At 45.7% G+C, this 20,898-nt stretch overlaps 1 protein-coding gene across 1 annotated transcript; it reads right to left on the minus strand.

Annotated features, from left to right (window-relative positions):
- Positions 1–1,169: 1,169 nt before the first annotated feature.
- Positions 1,170–15,138, minus strand: C5AR1 (complement C5a receptor 1). Its single transcript, XM_049901394.1, has 2 exons — positions 14,918–15,138; positions 1,170–3,596 (listed from the first exon to the last, which is right to left on the minus strand). The coding sequence occupies exons 1-2, from the start codon at positions 15,119–15,121 to the stop codon at positions 2,544–2,546; spliced, it is 1,257 nt and encodes a 418-aa protein (XP_049757351.1). The 5' UTR covers positions 15,122–15,138; the 3' UTR covers positions 1,170–2,543.
- Between the last annotated feature and the right edge of the window lie 5,760 nt (positions 15,139–20,898).

Genomic DNA, 20,898 nt, shown 5'->3' on the forward strand with positions numbered 1-20,898 from the left:
AGGGCTCCTAACCTGAATATCAAGACCAAAAAAACTAAACCCATTGTCCTCCAGTTGATTCTGACTCTAGCCATCCTATACAGCAGAGTAGAGTTGCCCATAAAATTTCCAAGGCTGTAATCTTTACAGAACCAGATCACCAGGTCTTTCTCCCACAGAGCAGCTGGTGGGTTCCAACCAACAACCTTTCCCTTAGCAGAGCACTTAACCATTGCGTGCCAGGCCCAAAATGAAGTCACTTGTGCTGAGCCCCACATCAGCAAACTGAAACCTAAATTTCTATTTCTTATTACCGCCTAACCTTCCCAGGAGCCCCAGGCAGTCAATTGACTGTCCCGGAAACGGAAACCCAAGCTAGCCAATCAGGACCTGCCTGCTCCATTCATCCTAGTTCAAAATTTCCCCTTAATCCCAAATAAGGAAAGAAAATGCCTGCAGCCAATCTGAAATTTGCCCAGCATAGCTTCCTTGTTCTGTGTGTCTGCTGTTATAAAAGCCCTTGTGCTTGTACCACCCTTCAGAACTCTCGTCTGACTTCTACACCAGAGGGTCCTCGGTTCGCAAAATGAAAAGTCAAGCTTATGAGTTTATACACACATTTAATATTGTGAAAATTTTATTTTTAACATTGACATGAATGTACAATGATCTCAAAACTAAAAGTTACAATTAAACAAGATTCAAACAAAATAGCATTTACAAAGTAAAAAGTAAAATTTCCGTCTCGGGGGACATCTAGATCAATTGGCATAACATAGTTTATAAAGGAAATATTTTACATGCCACTTTGGTGAGTATTGTCTGGGGTCTTAAAAGCTTGCCAATGGCTATCTAAGGTACATCTGTTGGTCCCATCCCACGCGGAACAAAGAAGAATGAAGAAAACTAAAGACACAAGGAAAATACTAACCCAAAAGACTCAAAAAAATTAAAATTTCTCTGCCACCAGATTCGGAGGTAAACATTAAATGCAATCTGCTTGCTACCCTTTCTTCTTCATCCTTTTTGCCCTAACCACATAACCTCCTTTTAATACTTTTTCTCCCCAATTAAATAGCATTTTAACTTAATGCTTTTCTTTAAATCAGTTAAAAGTTTAAATAGGTCTATGTACTTTTTTTTATTTACACTTATTCTGTTGAAAATTGGTCTATGGTTAACAGTAGCTGTTTTAATTTTTACAAAACCTGTATTTCCGTGGAAAAGAAAGCAATGGAATGTTCATTATTATAATTTGAATTTCACGTAACTAACACACCCTATACCGTTTAGATCATTCGACCCCTGTGGACCAAGTTACCCCACATCATCAGCATACTCAGTTACTAGGCTTTGTTTCTACTGAACCATGAATAATCTACTTAAAAATCAAATTACAAACTGTTATCATCATCAATCACAAACAGGTTTAACATTAAAGTTTAGAGTTTGGGGAAAAGAGTTAAATAGGCCTATGTACTTCTATGTACTATGTACTTCTGCTTGGTCCTAAACAAGAAGAGGAAACCCTGGTGGTGTCATGGTTAAGTGCTACAGCTGCTAACCAAAAGGTCACCAGTTCGAATCCACCAGGAAGTCCTTGGAAACTCTGTGGGGCAGTCCTACTCTGTCCTATAGGGTTGCTATAAGTCGGATTCAACTCAACGGCAACGGGTTTCTTTTTTTTTTTAACAGTAATAACTTTTGAGGTGCTAGTTACATTTTCTTTTCTGAAGCATCCGTAAAATAAATATTTAGTTATTTAAAAACAAAAACTATTTGCTTAAGGAACACTGAGTTTCTGTTAACGGTGATGGAAAAATTTGGAAACGGTTAGTGGTGATGGTGGCACAGCACGAAGAATGGAATTGTACTTGTAAAAAATGTTTAAGTTGTATTGCCAAATGTTTTGGTCTGCATATTTTTGCCACAATAAAAAAAATATGTTTCAATGGTAAATGTTTTGTTACATATATATTTACCACAGTAATAATAATACAACTAAAGTTCTTTGGTACATTATCTAGAATAATAGACGGCACCATTCTAAAGTTTTTATATGCATTACACAATCACACTGATGGATGAAGCTATTCTATATGCATTGGTAAGCCTTGGATAGAAAGAAAAATCGGGTGTTCAGAGTTGTTGGATGGTGCCAAGTCAGTTTTCAACTCCTAGCAACCCCATATGCCAGAGTAGAACTGCCCCGTAGGGTGTTCTAGGCTATAAGCTTGACAGGAGCAGATCACCAGGTCTTTCTCCTGTGGAGCCACTTGGTGAGTGAGAGTGGCCAACGTTTTGGTTAGCAGCCCAGCGTTTAGCCATTGTGCTACCAGGACTCCTTGGGTATCCACAGAAGAATGGGTTAAACTTGGAAGTGAGAAAGAATGAGAAGAGTTAGCCTGGAAAAGGAAGGACAAACCTGAGACAGGCAGAAGGAATCGAAATGCGTGAACCAGAACAAGACCATCGCACCAAGGGCTGAGTTAAAACGTGAGGGAAGGACTGGGCCAGACAGGAAGATGGCGCACCAACTGGATGGCGGTATGGGTGGCCTCCACTTACACCGCCTCAGTCTTATCGGTCACGGTGTCCACTGTAGAGCGTGTGAAGGACTTGCTATCCCTGCCAGTGGACTCCTCGGTCAACACATTCCGGAGCATGGAGCGGAAGGATTTGCGGCACAAGGTATGGAAGCCCTTCCCGGCAACTACGTAGATGATGGGGTTGATACAGCAGTTGATGTAGGCCAAGGAGACGCACAGGGCGTCCATCGTCTTCACTAGTTTGAAGGTTTCAGAATCATTGGAGTGCAAGGCCAGTAACATCCCGGTCACCTGGTAGGGCAACCAGAAGACAAAGAAACTGCTGACCACAGCCACCACCACCTTGAGCGTCTTCATAGACCGCGTGGCCCTTCGGCTCCACGTGCGCAGCAAAAGGAAGGTGTAGCAGACCGAAAGGATGATTAACGGGCACAGGAAGCCCACAATCAGCCGAAAGCTGGCCACGGTGACCTCCTTATATTTGTCGGTGCCATAGTTGAGGCCACATATGAACTTTGGTGGGAAGGGCTCAAAGTGCACCACCCGGTATAGGAAAGAAGGGATGGTCAGTAGCAGGGCCAGGACCCAGGCCACTCCACAGGCCGCCCAGGCCAGGCGAGTCCCTCGGAAGTTCTGGCACCAGATGGGATTGAACACCAGCAGAAAGCGGTCGGCGCTGATGGTGGCCAGGAGCAAGATGCTGGCATACATGTTGAGCAGGATGAGGGAGGGCAGGATGCTGCAGGCAGCCTTCCCGAAGGGCCAGTTGCTGTGCAGGATGATGGAGGTAAACAAGACAGGCAGTGCCAGGCAGGAGAGGAGGTCAGCCGCGGCCAGGTTGAGAAACCAGACGGCATTGACGGTCCGCTTGGCCTCGGACCCTGTCACCCAGACCACCACGGCATTGCCCGGCACTCCCACCAGGAAAACGAGAGTGAAGATGAGAAGAGCGATCGCGTCTAGAGTTTGGATCTTGAGGGGTTTGGAAGGCCCGTCCACAGGTTGATCGGCATCCAGGTTGTTGCCATAATCGTCAGGGTACTCATAGCTTGAACTGTTCATGGGATCCTGGGTGGAATGAGAGGCAGGAAGGATATAAGTCTGGGGACACATGGCTTTGGATCCATCACAACACCTCTGTTAGCCCTAGGTGTCCCCCATGAAATGGCGATGCTCAGGGCTCAGCACCAGCTGCATTGGTCATATATTAAAAAAAAAGAAAGCCATTGCTGTGAAGCCAATTCCGACTCATGGAGACCCTATCTGTGTCAGAGTAGAATTGCTCCATAGGGTTTTCTGGACTACAATCTTTACAAAATTGGCTCAACAGCACACAACATCAACAATAATCTTTATGGAAGCCGATCATCAGGTCTTTCTTCCACAGAATCACTGGGTGGATTTGAACCACCAACCTTCTGGTTAGTAGTCGAGCACAAACCACTTATCCCACCTAGGAACAATCCCTGTTGCCGTTGAGTCAATTCCAATTCATAGCATCCCTATAGGACAGCGTAGAGCTATCCCATAGGGTTTACAAACCGTAAGTCTGTATGGAAGCAGACTGCCACATCTTTCTCCCGTGGGGTGGCTGATGGGTTTGAACCTCTGACCTTTTGGTTAGCAGCTGAGCCCTTAACCACTGCACTACCAGGGCTCCTTCCCAGGAACCATACCAGTTATTAAAATATTGAAATGCTTCCACACTGATTGGTAAAGAGCTATTTCCCAGAGGGCCCTCTGCCATTCTGACCCCTTCCCTGAAGTCTCTGGGTGCCCCATGATCCAGCAACCAAATGGTTAATGCATAGCCCTACTGCAATGCTGGGAGCCCCCTGGATGGTGCAAACGGTTAACAAGCTCAGCTGTTAACTGAAAGGTTAGAGAGTCAAGTCTACCCAGAGGCATCTCAGAAGAAAGGCCTGGCAATCTACTTCTTAAAAATCAGCCATTGAGAACCCTGTTGAGCAGAGTTCTACTCAGACACACGTGGGGTCACCGTGAGTTGGAAATGGCTCCATGGCAACTGGTAAACCACAACGCTATGGCCAGTACTCATTCTGATTGGTCAATGCCCATGACATACTGCTGTTAGATATGTTTAATATCACCAACAAACTAAGATGATATTAGCATGGCCTCCCCATGCCACCACCACCACCATAACCCCCCTTTCCTGCCTTCCACCTGTTGAGGTAGATGGTCAGCTTTGTGCTTCATCTGCGAGTGGCTGCCCAGGGCAGCAGCAAGGCTGGAGCCAGCTTTGAAGGCCGGTCTATGCCCCAGAGTTGCCAGACATGGCAGAAAAATCCCTACACAGGCCATGGACTGATCATACTAAAGCAGAGCCAATATTTACTGAACACTTACTATGTGGCAGGAAACCCTGGTGGCATAGTGGCTAAGACTTTGGCTGCTAACCGAAAGGTTGGCAGTTGGAATCCACCAGGCACTCCTTGGAAACCCTATGGAGCAGTTCCACTCTGTCCTATAGGGTCACTATGAGTCGGAATTGGCTCAACCGCAAAGGGTCTGGCTTGATTTTTTTACTATGTGCCAGGGGTACCTGGGTGGTGCATACCGTTAAGCATTCGGCTGCTAACCAAAAAGTTGGCAGTTCGAACTCACCCAGAGGCAGCTGGAAAGAAACACCTGGTGTTCTGCTTTTGAAGGGTCACAGCCATGGAAACCCTATAGTGCACAATTCTACTCTGACACACGTGGGGTCGCGTGAATTGGAATCGACATGACAACAATGGGTTTGGTTTTTGCTTTGGGTAAAATGTGTATGGGAGTTCTTTGTACTATTCTTGCAACTTTTCTATGTAAGCTTGAAATTATTTCAAAATAGAAAGTGAAGGCTTTTCAAATATTCCCACCGGCAAATAACCTCCGCGCTGAGCCCCCACCCCCAGGACCTACCACCCAGCACCCTGGCTGCCCTGCCCTCCACCCTGGGACTACGCCCAGCTCCCCATGCTCCAGCCACTAAAGAGTTAATGCTGGACACAGTAAGAGAAGACCCTAGATTCTGGTTAGGGGGGCTCTGTGCCTTGTTGTTGTTGCTTTTGAGTGCCATAGAGTCAGCTTCAACTCATCGCGAATCCATGTGACAGAGTCAAATTGCCCCATGCGGTTTTCTAGGCTAATCTTTATGGGAGCAGATCTCCAAGTCTTTCTCCTGTGGAGCCACTGGGCGGTTCAAACCACCAAACTTAATAAAAAAAAAAAAACCCAACTTATTGCCAATGAGCCAATTTTGACTCATAAAGACCCCGTGTGACAGAGTAGAACAGCCCCATAGGATTTCCAAGGCTGTAATCTTTATGGGCGCAGATCACCACATCCTTCTCCTGCAGAGCAGCTGGTAGGTTTGAACTGCTGACCTTTCAGTTATCACTTAACCACTGTGCCACCAGTGGTTCAAACCAATAAGCAACATCATGATAAACAGAGAAAATACTAAAGTTGTCAAGGATTTCATTTTACTTGGATCCACAATCGATGCCCATGGAAGCAGCAGTCAGAAATCAAACGACATATTCCATTAAGCACAGTCACCGCAACAGACCTCTTTAAAGTGTTAAAAAGCAAAGAAGTCACTTTGAGGACTAAGGTACCCCTGACCCAAACCATGGTATTTTCAATCGCCTCGCATGCACGTGAAACCTGGACAATGAATAAGGAAGACAGAGGAAGAATTGATGCCTTTAAATTATGGTGTTAACGAAGAATCTTGAATATACCACGGACTGCCAGAAGAACCAACAAAGCTGTCTTGGACAGTGTACAATACTGGGGAAGCCAGTACAACTTGTATAAAGCAAGGTCATGGAAGCTCCGTAGATACATCCAAACTCCCTGAGGGACTGAATTGCTGGGCTGAGGGCTGGGGACCATGGTTATGGGAAACATCTAGCTTAACTGGCATAACATAGTTTATAAAGAAAATGTTCTACATTCTACTGTGGTGAGTAGCATCTGGGGTCCTAAAAGCCTGTGAGTGGCCATCTAGGATACTCCACTTGTCTCACCCCTTCAGAAGCAGGGAAGAATGAAGAAAACTGAAGATGCAAGGGAAAGATTAGTCCAAAGGACTAATGGACCACATCTACCATGGCCTCCACCAGACTGAGTCCGGGACAAAGAGATGGTGCCCAGCTACCACCACTGACAGCTCTGACAGGGATCACAATAGAGGGTCCCAGACAGAGCTGAAGATAAATGTAGAACAAAATTCTAACTTAGAAATAAACCCAGGCTTGCTGGCCTAACAGAGTCTGGAGAAACCCTGAAACTGTGGCCCCCAGACACCCTATCAGCTCAGCAATGGGGTCTCTCCCAAGGTTCACCCTTGAGACAAAGATCAGACAGGCTCATAAAACAAAACAAGACTAAAAGGGCACATCAGCCCAGGGGACAAGGACTAGAAGGCAGGAGGGGACAGGAAAGCTGGTAATAGGGAAACTAAAGTTGAGAAGGGACAGTGTTGACATGTTTGTGGGGTTGTTAACCAATGTCATAAAGCAACCTGTGTACTGTTTAATGAGAAACTAGTTTGTTCTGTAAACCTTCATCTAAAGTACAATTTTAAAAAAAGAAAACCTCTGTCTTGGAAGGACAGCTAGAATGCTCCTTAGAAGTGAGAATGGTGAGACTTCGCCTCATATGCTTTGGACATGTTATCAAGAGGGACCATTTCCTGCAGAAGAACAGTATGCTTGGTAAAACAGAGAGTCATCAAAAAAGAGGAAGACCCTCAACAAAGTGGTTTGACACAGTGGTGGCAACAACGGACTGAAGCATAGCAATGATTGTGAGGATGGCTCAGGATCAGGCAATGTTTTGTTCTGTTGTACACGGGGTCGCTCTGAGTAGGAACCGACTCGACAACACCTAGCAACAAAACCACCACCAGGGCTCCTTCCCACCAGCCTTAGCTGTTGCTAAACACTTTTGATTGTTCCCCCTTGTATAAGATAGATGCGTGATGCTAACTTTTGCCTCTGCTGTCTTTGCAAGTTCTCAGTAATCCCTGACTGCTGGGTGACTCAGACCCAAAAAGAGGAGCTTTCCCACCCGGTCCTCTCATCAGCTGACAATGCTCCTTTCCTGGCATGAGCTCACTCCATCCTTTACTCTCACTGACTTCACAATTGCAGAAAAAGGAGCTGATGCTAACACTCTGTGGTTGGCAAGAGCTTCCTGATGCAAATGAAGACACAAAGGTTTGCACTGCAGCATTTCAACAAAAACTGGACATAACCAAAGTGTCCAGCAAGAGGGGATTCACTAAATGAATGATGGTCCACCCAAGGTAGCAGAAAACTATGCTGCTATTCTGCAACCCTGGTGGTGCAGTGGTTAAGTGCGACAGCTGCTAACCAAAAGGTAGGCAGTTCGAATCCACCAGGTGCTCCTTGGAAACTCTATGGGGCAGTTCTACTGTGTCCTATAGGGCCATGTGAGTTAGAATCAACTCAAAGGCAACGGGTTTATATCATGTTTCAGCGGTAGAATTCTCACCTTCCATACGGGAGACCCAGATTTGATTCCCGGCCAATGCACCCCATTTGTAACGACCACCCGTCTGTCAGTGGAAGCTTGCGTGTTGCTATGACGCTCAACAGATGGCAGTGGAACTTCCAGACTAAGACAGACTAGGAAGAAAGGCCTGGCCATATGCTTCTGAAAATCAGCCAATGAAAGCCCTATGGAACCCAATGGTCTAACCTGCAACTGATCATGGGAATGGCTCAGGACCAGGTAATATTTTGTCTGTTGTGCACGGGGTCCCCATAATTCAGGGGCTGACTCCACGGCAGCTAACAAGAACATTAAAAAAAAAAAAAAAAATGAGGAAGTTCTTTATGTACTGATGTGGAAAGATCCCCAAGATTTACTGTGAAGTGGTAAAGGCAAGAGACAGAAGTAAAGCATACTAGTGACAAAAGGGGGAAACTCTTACTCTGTGTGTGTGTGTGTGTGTGTGTGTGTGTGTGTGTGTTTACTTACATATGCACAGACTAGCTCCAGAAGGAGACACAACTTGTAAGGGTGGTTGCTTGTGGAGAGAATTGGGGCAATGGTAGGAAGCTTTTCTCGTATATGCTTTTGTCATTCCTGAATGCAGAATCAACTGGATATGTTGCCCATTGTTAAAAAAATGAACATTATAAAAAAGCATTTGTGCTTCTATTATTCTAGGAATCTAAGAAAGATTCTGGAGTCCTGAGTGGTCCAAACAGTTAATGTGTTTGGCTGTTAATAGGAAGGTTGGAGGTTTGAGTTCACCCAGAGAAGCCTCAGAAGAAAGCCCTGGCCATCTACTTCCAAAAAACCAGCCACTGAAAACCCTGTGGAGCACAGTCCTCTGACACACATGGGGTCACCATGAGTCGGAATCAGCTGGACGACGACTGGTTATAAAACTGGTTAAGAAATTAAGAACATTCCTTCATTCAAGAACTATTAACTGGCTCAGGATCGGTTCACGGCATACCCGGCCCCACCCTCACAGAGGTTAAGGTTTACCAAACTAAACCCGTTGCCATCAGTCAATTCCAACTCACGGAGCCTCCACGGTTTGCAGAGTAGAACTGAACTCCACGGGGTTTTCTTGACTGGAATCTTTATGGAAGCAGATCACCAGGCCTTCCTTCCACAGTGCTGCTGGCGGGATTTGAACCACCCACCCTTTGGTTTGTAGTCAAGGGCAAAGCATTTGCACCACCCAGGGACCGTTAAGGTCTACAGGGAGAGATGAACTGATCGACTGTGATGAGAAGTGAGGGTGTTCAATAGAGAGCCCAGCCTAGTGTGGGGTCAGGAGACGTCTCCTGGAGGAAGAAGAATGCAGTGCTGTTCAATAGAACTTTCTGCAATGATGAAAATACCCTAAGCCACCACTGTCCGATACGGTAACCACTAGCCACATACAGCCACTGAGTCTTGAAATGTGGCCTGTGTGTCTGACGGACTGAACTTTTCATTTTATGTCATTTTAATTCAATTTCAATAGCCACATGTGGCTAGTGGCTACCATAAGGGACAGCACAGGCACAGAGCATTCTTAAGTGCCAGGCAGTGTTCTAAATGCTGCCCCTTGGACATAATGTTGGTTCACTTGTTGTTGTTGTTAGTTACCATCAAGTTGATTCCTACTCATGTCAATGCCATGTGTGTCAGAGTAGAACTGCTCCCTAGGGTTTTCTTGGCTTTAATCTTAATGGAAGCAGGTTGCCAGGCCTTTCTTCTGCAGCTCCATTGGGTGGGTTGGAACTGCCAACCTTTAGGCTAGTAAATCCATTGCCATCAAGTTGATTCCAACTCCTAACAACCCTAGAGGACAGAGTAGAACTACCCCGTAGGGTTTCCAAGGCCGTAATCTTTGTGGAAGCAGACGGCTACATCTTTGTCTCTCAGAGCTGCTGGTGGATTCGAATCACCTACCTTTCAGTTAGCAGTGGAGTGCTTAACCATAGTGCCACCAGGGCTCCCTTTTAGGTTAGTAGTTGGGAGCAAACCGTTTGTGCCACCCAGGGACTTTGTTGGTTTGCTAATTACCTAGTAACAGCACCTACGTCACAGTCCTGAAGACTGGGTACTATTGTTGTTCCTATGATGAATATTTCCTGTTTTAAAAAAGAAAAAAAACCCTGTCTGTTGCATGGCTTGCAGAGAAGCCAAGAAGAAGAGATTGGAACTGTCCAGGTGAAGCGAGGGACAGGTGGCTTGGACTAGGGCAGTGACAGTGAGGAGAAGTGACTGGATTCGATGAGGACAGAATGAGAGAGGACAAGGTACTTAAGATAATGGCAATGATAATTGCCAAGCTCCATTCTAAGCACTTTTCATGTATTACCTCATTTAATCCACATAACAACCTTATGATATAGGTGCTGTGGCAACACCCATTTTACAGATGAGAAAACTGAAGCTACATAGAGGTTAAGAGACCTTTCCAATGGCCTCTGGACATCCTTTTAACTCAGTACTGAAGTCATTCCTGAGGTTCACCCTTCAGCCAAAAATTAGACAGGCTTATAAAACAAACAGTAATACACATAGTTCAACCATGAGACTAAATGGGCACACCAGCCCAGAGGCAAGGATGGGACGGCAAGAAGGGAAAGGAAAGCTGTACGAATGGGAATGGGAAATCCACGATCAAGAAAGGGAGAGTGTTGACACATCGCAGGATTGGCAACCAATGTCACAAAACAATATGTGTATTGTTTAATGAGAAACTAATTTGCTCTATAAACCTTCACCTACAGCACAATAAAAGAGAGAGGCCTTTCCAAGACCTCACAATTAGCAAGTAACAGAGATAGGAGATCAATCCCAAGAGTTGAACTCCAGAGCCCTGTCTTTGAGTGGCTAGCAGGCCAAAAGTATGGGAGGAAGGAAGGGTATACAGTCTAGGCAGAAGGTACCAAGGTAAGAGTGAGGATACTGTACACCAGAACAAGAAAGAAGGTGAGCAAAACTGGCAGGTAGCCAAGACGGGGTTAGAAAGGTCTGCAGATGCCATGTTAAAGGACTTGTATTTTATCCTGGGGCAATAGGGAGCCATAGATGGCCTTTAGCTGGAGAGGTGCTAGGTTAAATTTTATATCTAGAAAGATTCCCTCTGGCCACTTTGAAGGTGAACTCAGAGGCAGGGGAACCAGAGAAGAGGCTGGGTTGGGGATCCAGGTGAACGATGATGTTGACCTGGGTTAGAGTAATGGGCAAAAAGAGGGAGAAAAGACGAAGGACTTGAGGGCACAGGGAAGAGACAAAACTTGTGCACAGTTGTGCAGCTGGTGTGTGGGAGGAGTAACTGGTAAACACTGTCACAGCCCCTTCCCTGTATGAGCTTCAGTTTCTCTGCCTTTCTAGTGGGGAAAGTCCTGCCAACTGTTCTCCCATTAAAGTGGAAGTAACAGACCTACTTAGGAACGCTGTCAGAGCCAGGAGACATATGAAAGGCAAGGTCTGCTTTTTTCTTAAACATCTGCCTCCCCTGTTCCCACGTGGACAGAATGTCTTTTAACAATCTACGCACAGAACCGCATAAAATCCTTATAGGTTGCTACCTCAGAAAAATGAATTACAAGGGTGGGGGCGGCCCCTTCAACTCATATTTATTTTCTTTAACTCACACAACCTTTGTAATTAAAAATCCCTGAATATTAAAAAGGAGTCCCTGGGACAACACACAATATAGGGGAAGTCAGCACAACTTGACCATGGCAAAGTCATAGAAGCTTCCTAGATACATCCAAACACCTTGAGGGACTGAGTTGCTGGGGCTGAGGGCTGGGGACCATGGTCTTAGGGGACATCTGGGTCAACTGACATAACATAGCTCATAAAGAAAATGTTCTATGTTCTGCTTTGGTGAGTAGGGTCTGAGGTCTTAAAAGCTTGTGAGTGGCCATCTAAGATGCATTGGTTCCATCCCATCCAGAGCAAAGGGGAATGAAGAAAACCAGAGACACAAGGAAAATATTACTCCAAAGAACTAATAGACTACATGAACCACAGCCTCCCAGCTTCAGCCCAGGACAACTAGATGGTACCTGGCTACCACCATCGACCGCTCTGACAGGGATCATAATAGAGGGTCCCAGACAGAGCGGGAGAAAAATGTAGGAAAAAATTCAAATTCACAAAAAAAACAGCAGACTTACTGGTCTGACAGAGACTGGAGGAACCCCTGAGACTATGACCCCCGAACACCTCGCTAACTCAGAACTGAAGCCACTCCCAGAATCCACCTTTCAGCCAAAGATTAGACAGCCCTATGAAAAAAACAGGAGGGAGCCCTGGTGGCACAGTGGTTAAGAGCTTTGCTGCTAACCAAAAGGTCTGCGGTTCAAATCCACCAGCTGCTCCTTGGAAACCCAGTGGGGCAGTTCTACTTTTTTGTACAGGGTCACTATGAGTCAGAATCAACTTGATGGCAACAGGTTTGGTTTTGGGGTGGGGGGGATGAAACAAACAATAACACATGTGAGGAATGTGCTTCTTAGTTCAATCAAGTATACATAAGACCAACTAGGTAACACCTGCCCAAAAGCAAAGACGAGAAGGTAGGAAGGGGCAGGAAAACTGGTTGAATGGACACGGGGAAACTGGGGTGTAAAGGGAAAGGGGGAAAGTGCTGACACATTGCAACCAGTGTCATAAAACAATTTGCTTATAAACTTTTGAATGAGAAACTAATTTGCACTGTAAACTTTCACCTAAAGCACAATAAAATTTAAGAAGAAATAAAGACTAAGAAAAAAACTGAGGCAGGATGACAGGCTTATTGAAATGTTCAGAAAGCATCTCTGACTTCTTCAAGAAAGCTATTACCATGAAAAAAACAAAAACAAAAAAAGGAGCCCCTGGGTGGTGCAAATTGGCTGCTAGATGAAAGGTTGGCGGTTCGTGTCCACCTCAGAAGAAAGACCTGGTGACCTGCTTCTGAAAAATCAGCCATTGAAAACCCTATGGAGCATGGATCTACTCTGACACACATGGGGTTGCCATGAATAAGAATTAACTTGACAGTAACTGGTCTGAACTGGAAGCAGTAAAAAACGTAAACACATTTAAAATATGCGGTGAAAAAGACAAGCTTCCAGGTATTTTGAGGATGCAATGAATGAACTGCCTCTCAGGTTGGCAAAAGTAAAAAAAAATGCGATAAAACTGTGGGTGAGGGCATAGGGAAACAGGCACTCTCAGGCACTATAGGTGGGAAATATAAATTGATACAATGTTGGTAATCTGTTAAAATAAAAATTGCACATGTCCTGGATTCAGTGTTTGCAATTCTGGAAGCTCAAAGGTAAGTCCAAAGATATAAGTACAGGAATACTCATTGCCGTTTTAGTTTTAAAGCTCATATATTAGAAACAACCTAATTCTCCATTGATAGGATCAACCACCAACTGGTACCCATGTGTTATGGATTGAATTTTGTCCCCCCAAAATGTGTGCCATATTCGCTAGGCCATGATTCCCAGTATTGTGTGGTTATGCGCCATCTTGTGATCTGTTGTGATTTTCCTGTGTGTTGTAAATCCTACCTCTATGATGTTAATGAGGCAGGATTAGAGGCAGTTATGTTAATAAGGCAAGACTCAATCAACAGGATTAGGTTGTATGTTGTGTGAATCTCTTTTGAGATATAAAAGAGAATATAACAGAGAGGAGGGGGACCTCCTACCACCAAGAATGAAGAACCAGAAGGGGAGCACATCCTTTGGACCTATATCCCTGTGCTGAGAGGCTCCTAGACTAGGAAGATCGATGACAAGGACCTTTCCCCAGAGCCCGACAGAGAAAGCCTTCCTCTGGAGCTGAAGCCCTGAGTTCAGACTTCTAGCCTCCCAGACTGTGATAGAAGAAATTTCTCTTTGTTAAAGCCATCTAGTTGTGGTATTTCTATTATAGCAGCACTAGATAACTAAGACACTGTGTTTACATCTGAAGGAAACGACAAGGGGTCTGAGGCTCAGGGGTGGTCAGGGAGAGTGAATTTTCACTGAATCCCCTTCGGTGTTTTGGAATATTTTACAGAAAGGACGAAAAGAAGAAGCAGCAGCAGCTAGTAAGTTGCCCTATTCTGAAAGTCCTGTTTGCCCAAGTTGGATGTTAAAGGTGGGATGAGGAGAGTGAAGCAACATCAAACCCCTCCCATGTCCATCCAACTTGTTTTCCGTTTCCCCTTTTGGCCAGATGAAGCAATACCTGAGAGAGACTCCAAGTGCTAACCCACAGCCCTGCCCAGCTTGGTCCCCAGACCTCAGGATGCAGATGTGTAAGGGGGGCCCTCGCTGCACCGGGGGACAGCATCCCTCTGAGACTCACAGGATCCAAGGAACGTATCAGTTCTGCCACCAACCACTGTGAAGGACCCAGGCCATTTCTGCCCTGGCCTGGGCTTCAGTTTCCCCATCTCCACTATTGAGAATATATGAAATTCCACGGGAGTAACATCTTCATGCCTCCAAGCTGGCTGTCTCCAGCCTCCCAACATTCGCCCCTTCTGTTCCAGCTGCCTGGAACTCCTTTCTGAAATTCTTCTCTTGTGGAATTCTTAGTCATTTTTACAAGACCCAACTCAAGGGTTTGCTTCCCTGGGAAATGTTCTTGGACCTCCAGCCCTGTGGGGTTGCTGTGGCTCCCATTGTCCCTTGACAGCCTTAATCCTTAAACTTCATCCCAGCCCTGGAGTCCGAGACTCTGAGATGAGGAAGAAGGGAGAAGAGGAGTGATTGAGGAGGGGGATAGGGAGGAAAGAAAAGGAGAAACACGAGAATGAAAATGCTGGAGAGAAAAAAGGAGCCGAGAAATGAGGGAACAAAGGTAGAGAGTTCCTATGTCCAAGCTCCTTCTGAACTTACCATGTTCTGGTCTTCTGGGCTCTTCGCTGAGGGAAGGTTCCTCTTGCCCACAAGGGCTGTGGTTTTTAAACCCCCAAGGGAGGGTGCGGAGAGCCGGGGAGGAAATGACCATCTTTCCTTTCTGGGGTTCTGATTGGTCTGTGCACTGGACACTCTGCTGGGCCCCCTTTCTGGGGCACACACACACCCAGGGACTCCGAACATCTCCCCCCAGTCAGAGGAGGGAGGACAGGGCGTGGAATACTGAGGAAGTCCCTGGTATGAGAGAGGAGAAAGCCAGCTGGAAGAGCCCCCTGGCCCCCACCCCAATCTGGGTTCAGCCCCTTTCTGTGCCTTGGCTACCCCATTTTAGAGCTCTCTCTTCCCTTTGCACCACAGCCCAGGGACCCAGCTACCTTAGACTCCCACGGGGGCCTCGGGAAGCAGGGTTTGTGGCCCCTGCCTCCCAGCCAGGTTGCTCTGAAGTGCAGAGAAGCCAAGCAGGTCTGAGGAGGTGGCCCAGTGCTTGGGCACATTTTGCTGTTAAATCTTCTTTCCTAGGGTTTTGAAAAGGAACCCTAATTGCACAATGGCTAAGCTCTTGGCTACTAACCAAAAGGCTCCACAGGAGAAAGGCCTGGCAATCTGCTCCCATAAAGGTTTCAGCCTAGGAAACCCTATGGGCCAGTCCTATTCTGTCACATGGAATGGCCCTGTGTCAGAAACAACTCGACAGCACCCAACAACACAACAGAGTTTTGAAAGGAGTCCCCAGGTGGTGCAAGCAGCTAATTCGCTCAGCTGTTGACCAAAAAGTTGGCAATCTGAGCCTACCTAAAGGCACCTCGTAAGAAAGGCCTGGCAACATGCTCCCAAAAAGTAACAGCCTTAAAAACCCTATGGCGCACACAGTTCTACTCTGCACACAGAGGTCAACGTACGTCGGCAGCAACTAGTTAGGGTTCTAAAGTTGGTAGGAGAAGCCACCCCCTGAGCCACAATTGTCTGACTTGGAAATGGGACCTGTGTCTTGTCTGTTTCAGCCTCTTTCTGGTTCTCTGGGAGATGTGCTGGAGCCAGGATAGAATAAGGATCCTGTATTAGTTTCCTACAGATGCCATAGCAAAATACCACAAACCTGGTGGCTTAAAACAATGCAGATTTATTCTCTCACGGTTCTGAAAGCCAGAAGACCAAAATCCAGGTGTCAGCAGGGCTGTGCTCCCTCTGAAGGCTGTCAGGGAGAATCCACCTTTACCTCCTCCAGCTTCACGTAGCACCAGGCATTCCTTGATTTGTGTGTCTCTGCCTCTGCCTTCACGTAAAACCAAAACCAAACCCACTGCTGTCGAGTCGATTCTGACTCATAGTGTCCCTACAGGATGGAGTAGAACTGCCCCATAGAGTTTCCAGCCCTGTAATCTTTACAGAAGCAGACTGCCACATCTTTCTTCTGCAAAGTAGCTGGTGGGTTCAAACTGCCTGTCTTTCGGTTAGCAGTCAAGCACTTAACCACTGCACCACCAAGGCTGGAGCCAAAATCCAGGCGTTGAGTTTCCTCCTGGAGGAGGGCTTCTAGAACTGCCTTCCTTGGCTCATGGCCCCTTCCTCCATCTTCAAAGCCAGTAGCCTAGCATCTTGCTTCCGTCCTCACATTGCGTTCTTCTTCTGTGTCACATTTGCCTCTTATAAGGAGCCTTGTGATTGCGTAGGAGGGCTTTGCTTCCTCTAAAGCCCCTAAGGGAGAACGCTTCCTTGCCTCTTCCACTTTCGGGTGGCTCCAGGCGTTCCTTGACTTCTGGCCCCATCACTCCTATCTCTGCCTCTGTCTTCACAAAAAACCAAAACCAGCCCATTTCTGTCACATCGATTCCAGTTCATAGCGACCCTGTAGGACAGAGTAGAGCTGCCCCATAGGGTTTCCAACCAGAATGACATATCTTTCTCCCCCCAAGCAGCTGGTGGGTTTGAACCGCTGACCTTTCGGTCAACAGCAGAGCACTTTAATCACTGCACCGCCAGGGCGCCTACGCAATCACAAGGATCCTTATAAGAGGGAAGCAGAGGCAGATTTGACACGAAGAAGAACGCAATGTGAGGTCTGAAGCAAGACTCTAGGCTACTGGCTTTGAAGATGGAGGAAGGCGCCATGAGCCGAGGAAGGCAGTTCTAGCAGCTCTCCTCCATGAGGAACACAACACCTTGAATTTGGTCCCAGCCAGAATTAGCCAGCACAGTGGTTAAGCGCTCAGCTGCTAACAGAATGACTTGCAGTTCAAACCCACCAGCCGCTTCACAGGAGAAAGATGTGGTGGTCTGCTTCCATAAGGATTTACAGCTTGAGAGACCCTGTGGGGCAGTTCTATTCTATTCTATACAGTCGCTATGAGTCGGAATCAACTCCACAGCAGTGGGTTTTTGGTTTTTTGTGATTGCATTTGGGGATCACCTAGATAATCCAGGGTCATCTCACCATCCCAAGATCCTTTACTCCATCACATCCGCAAAGACCCATTTGCCACGTGAGGTAATATATTTGTAGGTTCTGGGGACTCGGACTGGACGTCACGGAGGCCATTATTCAGCCAATCACAATGAATGACGATGCTGACTGAAGATTGCAAACCAGGTGCATTTTACACACGCTGTTTTGCAATCCTATGATCTATCATCCACCTCCTTCCTCCACAGTAAATATTTTTCTATGACAGGCAGTGGTGGTTCGGTGGTAGAATTCTCATCTTCAATGGGGGAGACCTAGGTTCAATTCCCAGCCAATGCGCCTCATGAGCCAACACACGCCTGCCAGTGGAGGCTTGCATGTTGCTGTGATGTTGAACCAGTTTCGAAAGAGCTTCCAGACTAAGACAGACTAGGAAGAAAGACCTGGCGATCTACTTCCAAAAGTCAGCCAGTGAAACCCTACGAATCACAACAGTCCAATCTGCAACCCATCAGGGGTATGGCACAGGGCGGGGCAGCATCTTGTCCCACTGCGCACGGGGTCGCCGTGAATCAGGGGCAGCTAACAACAACAACCAAGTATTTCTCTAGGGCGACTTCGATTTTTAAAAATTGAAAAGAATGGTGGTGAGATAACATGGGTAGAGATGTCGAGAACGTTGACGCAATGTGATGAATGTAACCAACGTTATTGAATTGTACCTGTGGAAATTGCCAAATGGGTATATGTCCCGCTGTGTATATTTTCACCAAAATTTAAAAAGAAAAAAATAGTTTTCTTTTCATTACAGAGGTAATCCATGCTCATTGCAAACATTCCAACAATCCGGAAATAACTACTCCCCCCCAAAAAATTAAGCTTTGAAAGTCCCCTATCTGCCACCCTGTTGAAACTCTTCCTAGCAGTTTGGAATGTATCGCCCAGACTTCTACAAATGTGGTATTTGTGTTTGGGGATGGGCACATGGGTGTATGCTATTCAGCAAGTTTTGGTTCCATTGAACGAAGCCGTGTGTACAGTCCGCTGTTGTGTGCCATCGAGTCGATTCCAACTCATAGCAACCCTATAGGACAGAGTACAATTGCCCCATAGGTTTTCCTAGACCATAATCTTTATTGGGGCAGATTGCCTGGGCTTTTCTTCCAAAGAGCAGCTGGTGGGTTCGAACCACCAACCTTTTGCTTTGCAGCTGAGTGCTTAACCATTGCACTACCAGGGCACCTAATGTACAATCTGCTGACTCAGAAAGGATTTTGAAGTGGATTTACAGAGATTGAGGGTGCACCCTAGGAATATGGTGTTGTGTTGAACCTGACCTCAAGGAGGCGCTTGAGGGGGAAGTGGGGAGGAGACGCAGGAGGCCAGGTGACACCCACTTTACTTTTATGATTTTGGATCCAAGTTATATATCCCCTTAAATCATGAGTTAAGATTTTCTATGCTCTGGGCCCCTGGTGAAGCTCTGGACCTCTTCTCAGAATGCTTTTTTTTGGATAATTTTTTTCTTTTAATGTAATTTCAAACTTAAAAAGAAGTTACGAGAATAGCAAAGGCAATTTCTGTATGCCCTCCACCCAGACTGACTCTTGGTTAGTAATTGTTCTATGTGCTTTAGCATGTTTGCGCTATTTATGTATGTGGGGTACCTATCTGTATATCCGTATCTATGGTGGCAAAGGAAACCCTGGTGGCCTAGTGGTTAAGAGCTATGGTTATTAACCAAAAGGTTGGCAGTTCGAATCCACCAGCCACTCCTTAGAAACCCTGTGGGCAGTTCTACCCTGTAGGGTCGCTATGAGTCAGAATCGACTCCACAGCAGTGGGTTTTTTGGTTTGTTGCCATCCAGTAGATTCCGACTCATAGCGACCCCTTGTGTGTCAGAGTAGAACTGCTTCATAGGGTTTTCTTGGCTGCAATCCTAACTGAAACAGATTGCCAGGCCTTTCTGGAGGATGGCATGTTGCTATGATGCTTAACAGGTTTCAGCGGAGCTTCCAGACTAAGACTAGGAAGAAAGATCTGACAATCTACTTCCAAAAATCAGCCAATGAAAACCCTATGGATCACAATGGTCCTGTTGTGCATACGATCCCCACGAGTTGCTGACTTGACTGCAGCTAACAACTACAAATATCTATTATCTATCTATACATTTTTTTCCTGAATCATTTACGAGTAAGTTGCATCCATCATGGGCATTTACCACTATATTCTTCAGTGTGTATCTCTTAAGAACATGGATATTCTCTTTCATAACCATAGCACAATTATCGAAATAAGGAAATGTAATAGCGATTTACACTACTATTATGTAATCTGCAGTCCTTATTCAAATCCCATACGTTGTTCCAATTGTATCCTTTATCGCTGTTCTTTTTTCAGAATGTTTTAGTAAATGCATTCAGAAACTCCTCGTTCCCTTTGAACAATATAATCGTTCCACTGTTAGTTTGAAACCTGCTTTATGGAACCACTTCCCTATTGGTGGAATTTTGGGTGGTTTCCACTATTTCTGCTCATATTGCACTGCGTGTTTTCACATGAGTGTGCCCTTGTACCTCTGCCCTGTGTCCACACACAAGGATTTATTGCAAGAAACTCTCTAGAAATGGGATTGCAGGGCAGAGTGTGACTACACCATACTGTGTTTGTAACTTTTATGCTCTCCTTCAAGATCAAGATCCGCGCTGTCCAATATGGCAGCCACTAGCCACATGTGGCTACCAAACCTGTAAAGGTGGCAAGTCTGAATTAAGATGTGTTGTGAGTGTAACATACACACCAGATTTCAAAGATTTAGTACCAAAAAAAACCAAAGAATGTAAAAGAACTCAATAATAATTTGTGTATAGGCTGTTGCTGTTGTCATCGAGCGGGTTCCAACTCACAATGACCCCGTGTACAACATAACTAAATACTGCCTGGACCTGTGCCATCCTCACAATCGTTGTTATGTTTGAGCCCATTGTTACAGCCACTGTGACAATCCATCTCATTGACGGTCTTCTTTTTCACTGACCTTCTACTAAACATGATGTCCTTCTCCAGGGACTGGTCCCTCCTGATAACATATCCAAAATAAGCAAGATGAAGTCTTACCATCCTCACTTCTAATGAGCATTCTGGCTGTACTTCTTCCAAGATAGATTTGTTGGTGCTTCTGGCAGTCCATGGTATATTCAATATTCTTTGCCAACACCATAATTCAAAGCCATCAATTCTTCTTCGATCTTCCTTATTCATTGTCCAGCTTTCACACGTATATGAGGTGATTGAAAATACCATGGCTTGAGTCAGGAGCATCTTAGTCCCTAAGGTGACATCTTTGCTTTTTAACACTTTAAAGAGATCTCTTGCAGCTGATTTGCCCAGTGCAATGGATTGTTTGATTTCTTGACTACTGTCCATGGGTGTAGATTGTGGATCCAAGTAAAATGAAATCTTTGACAATTTTAGTATTTTCTCCATTTATCATGATGTTGCTTATTGGTTACATGCTGAAACAATAATATTTTGTATAGATTAGGTTGAGTGAAA

This window comes from Elephas maximus, chromosome 11 (assembly GCF_024166365.1).
Source record: "Elephas maximus indicus isolate mEleMax1 chromosome 11, mEleMax1 primary haplotype, whole genome shotgun sequence".
In the NCBI taxonomy this organism is placed as follows: Eukaryota; Metazoa; Chordata; class Mammalia; order Proboscidea; family Elephantidae; genus Elephas; species Elephas maximus.